Source organism: Penaeus vannamei, chromosome 5 (genome assembly GCF_042767895.1).
Source record: "Penaeus vannamei isolate JL-2024 chromosome 5, ASM4276789v1, whole genome shotgun sequence".
NCBI classification, from domain to species: Eukaryota; Metazoa; Arthropoda; class Malacostraca; order Decapoda; family Penaeidae; genus Penaeus; species Penaeus vannamei.
The window spans coordinates 8,044,737-8,047,236 of record NC_091553.1 but is presented as its reverse complement, the minus strand read 5'-3'; the positions used below and the strand labels follow the sequence as shown (position 1 = coordinate 8,047,236).

Sequence of the window (2,500 nt, the reverse complement as noted above, 5' to 3'; positions counted from 1 at the left end):
CATGTCACCCGGTGCAGCTCTGAACCAGCCCCCCCCCCCTGTCACCCGGTGCAGCTCTGAACCAGCCACCCCTGTCACCCGGTCGGCAGTCTCTGAACCAGCCCCCCCTGCTCAACAATCTAATGCAGCGCCTGAACCAGCCCCCCCCCCTGTCACCCAGTGGTAGCTCTGAACCAGCCCCCCTGTCACCCGGTGGCAGCTCTGAACCAGCCCCCCCTGTCACCCGGTGCAGTTCTGAACCAGCCCCCCCCCTGTCACCCGGTGCAGCTCTGGAACCAGCCCCTTCCCCCTGTCACCCGGTCCAGCTCTGAACCAGCCCCCCCCCCCTGTCACCCGGTGCAGCTCTGAACCAGCCACCCCGTCACCCGGTGCAGCTCTGAACCAGCCCCCCCCCCCTGTCACCCGGTGCAGCTCTGAGACCCAGCCCCTCCCCCCTGTCACCTGGCAGAGTGGAGCTCTATGAACCAGCCCCTCCCTGTCACCCGATGCAGCTCTAGACCATCCCCTGTCACCCGGTACAGCTCTGAACCAGCCCCCCCCTGTCACCCGGGTGCAGCCTCTTAACTGGCCACCCCCCCCTGTCACCAGTGCAGGTCTGAACCAACCCCTTCACCCCCTGTCACCCGGTGGCAGCTCTGAACCAGCTCCCCCAACCTGTCACCCGGTGCAGCTCTGAACCAGCCCCCCCCCCCCCCCCCCCCCCCCTGTCACCCGGTGCAGCTCTGAACCAGCTTCCCCCCCCTGTCACCCGGTGCAGCTCTGAACCAGCCCCTTCCCCCTGTCACCCGGTGGAGCTCTGAACCAGCCCCCTGTCACCCGGTGCAGCTCTGAACCAGCCCCCTCCCCGCCTGTCACCCGGTGCAGCTCTGAACTAGCCACCCCCCCCCCCCCCCTGTCACCCGGTGCAGCTCTAAACCAGCCCCTTCCCCCTCTGTCACCCGGTGGAGGTCTGAACCAGCCCCCCTCTCTGTCACCCGGTGCAGCTCTGGACCAGCTCCCCCCGTCACCTGTTGCATCTCTGAAACCAACCCCCCCCCCTGTCACCCAATGCAGCTCTAAACCAGCCCCCCCCCTGTCACCCGGGTTGCAGCTCTAAACCAGCCCCCCTGTCACCCGGGTTGCAGGTCTGAACCAACCCCCCCTGTCACCCGGTGCAGCTCTGAACCAACCCCTTCCCCCTGCCACCTGGTGGAGCTCTCTGAACCAGCCCCCCCCCCCTGTCACCCGGTTGCAGCTCTGAACCAACCCCCCTGTCACCCGTTGCAGCTCTGAACCAGCCCCCCCTCTGTCACCCGGTGCAGCTCCTGAACCAGCCACCCCTTCCTGTCACCCGGTGCAGCTCTGAACCAGCCCCCTCCCGCCTGTCACCCGGTGCAGCTCTGAACCAACCCCTGTCACCCGGTGGAGCTCTGAACCAGCCACCTCCCTGTCACCCGGGTTGCAGTTCTGAACCCAACCCCCTGTCACCCGGGTTGCACCTCTGAACCAGCCCCACCCCTCCTGTCACCCGGTGCAGCTCTGAACCAGCCCCCCCCTGTCACCCGGTGCAGCTCTGAACCAGCCCCCTCCCGCCTGTCACCCGGTGCAGCTCTGAACCAGCGCCCCCCCCCCATGTCACCCGTGGGTTTCTGAACCAACCCCCCACCCCCTGTCACCCGGTGCAGCTCTGAACCAGCCCCCCCACCTGTCACCCCGGTGCAGCTCAGAACCAGCCCCCCTACTGTCACCCGGTGGAGCTCTGAACCAGCCCCCCCCACCTGTCACCCAGTGCAGCTCTGAACCAGCCCCCCCACCCCCCCCCCCCCCTGTCACCTGGTGCAGCTCTGAACCAGCCCCCCACACCCCACCCCCATGTCACCCGGTGGAATATGAATCAGGCTCCCCTCACTCTACCCCCCCCCACCCTCCCGATCCGATTCGATGTTAGATCCGCTGAAAGGCTTCTGCAAAATAACGCGAATGCAGTTTGTTATATGCACCGGTGGCCTCGGGTTTTCTGCTTGGATGGTGACCGTGTTCTCGTTATTATTTCGAAATGGAGATGCTTGTTGTTGGCGTGAGGTTGAGGGACGATAATTCTTGTAATTATTTCAGACTGGAAATGCTTGCTGTTGTTGTGAACTTGGGAGAATAACACTGTTCTCGTAATAATTTCAAATTGGAGGTTCTAGCTGTTGTAATGAGCTTGGAAATAGTGTTAAAAATATTATATATGTATTAAATGAAATAGTGTTAAGTGTATTAGTGTATTATTGATGAACGCTGAGTATCATGACGGAAAGAGGCTAGCGTTTGAAAGGCTTTGTGCTTCTGATTTTGGAAATTGTTAATTTCTTCTCAGTCATCGTCATTGATTGTTTATCAAATTAATAGGAACGTTTTCTGCTCAGTGTCATCGTCTTTAATTGTTCATCAAATTAATGCAAACGTTTTCTTCTCAGAGTTATCGTCTTTAATTGTTTATCAAATAAATAAAATCGTTTTCCTCAGAGTAATCGTT

At 60.2% G+C, this 2,500-nt stretch overlaps 3 protein-coding genes across 5 annotated transcripts in view; 2 read left to right on the top strand and 1 right to left on the bottom strand.

The window, feature by feature from the left end:
* The window catches only part of LOC138861729 (uncharacterized), a 2,079-nt gene extending 1,616 nt beyond the window's left edge, over window positions 1-463 (top strand). The window contains exons 5-6 of the mRNA XM_070121549.1: window positions 1-162; window positions 268-463. The exon at window positions 1-162 is cut by the window's left edge and continues 11 nt beyond it. Of these exons, the coding sequence (XP_069977650.1) occupies window positions 1-162; window positions 268-463 (358 nt within the window). The remainder of the gene's footprint in view (window positions 163-267) is intronic.
* LOC113801796 (tripartite motif-containing protein 3) overlaps window positions 1-2,500 on the top strand; it is a 433,201-nt gene that overhangs the window by 116,130 nt on the left and 314,571 nt on the right. The window lies entirely within an intron of this gene.
* Window positions 1-2,500, bottom strand: part of Drat (Death resistor Adh domain containing target) — a 437,794-nt gene that overhangs the window by 238,269 nt on the left and 197,025 nt on the right. The window lies entirely within an intron of this gene.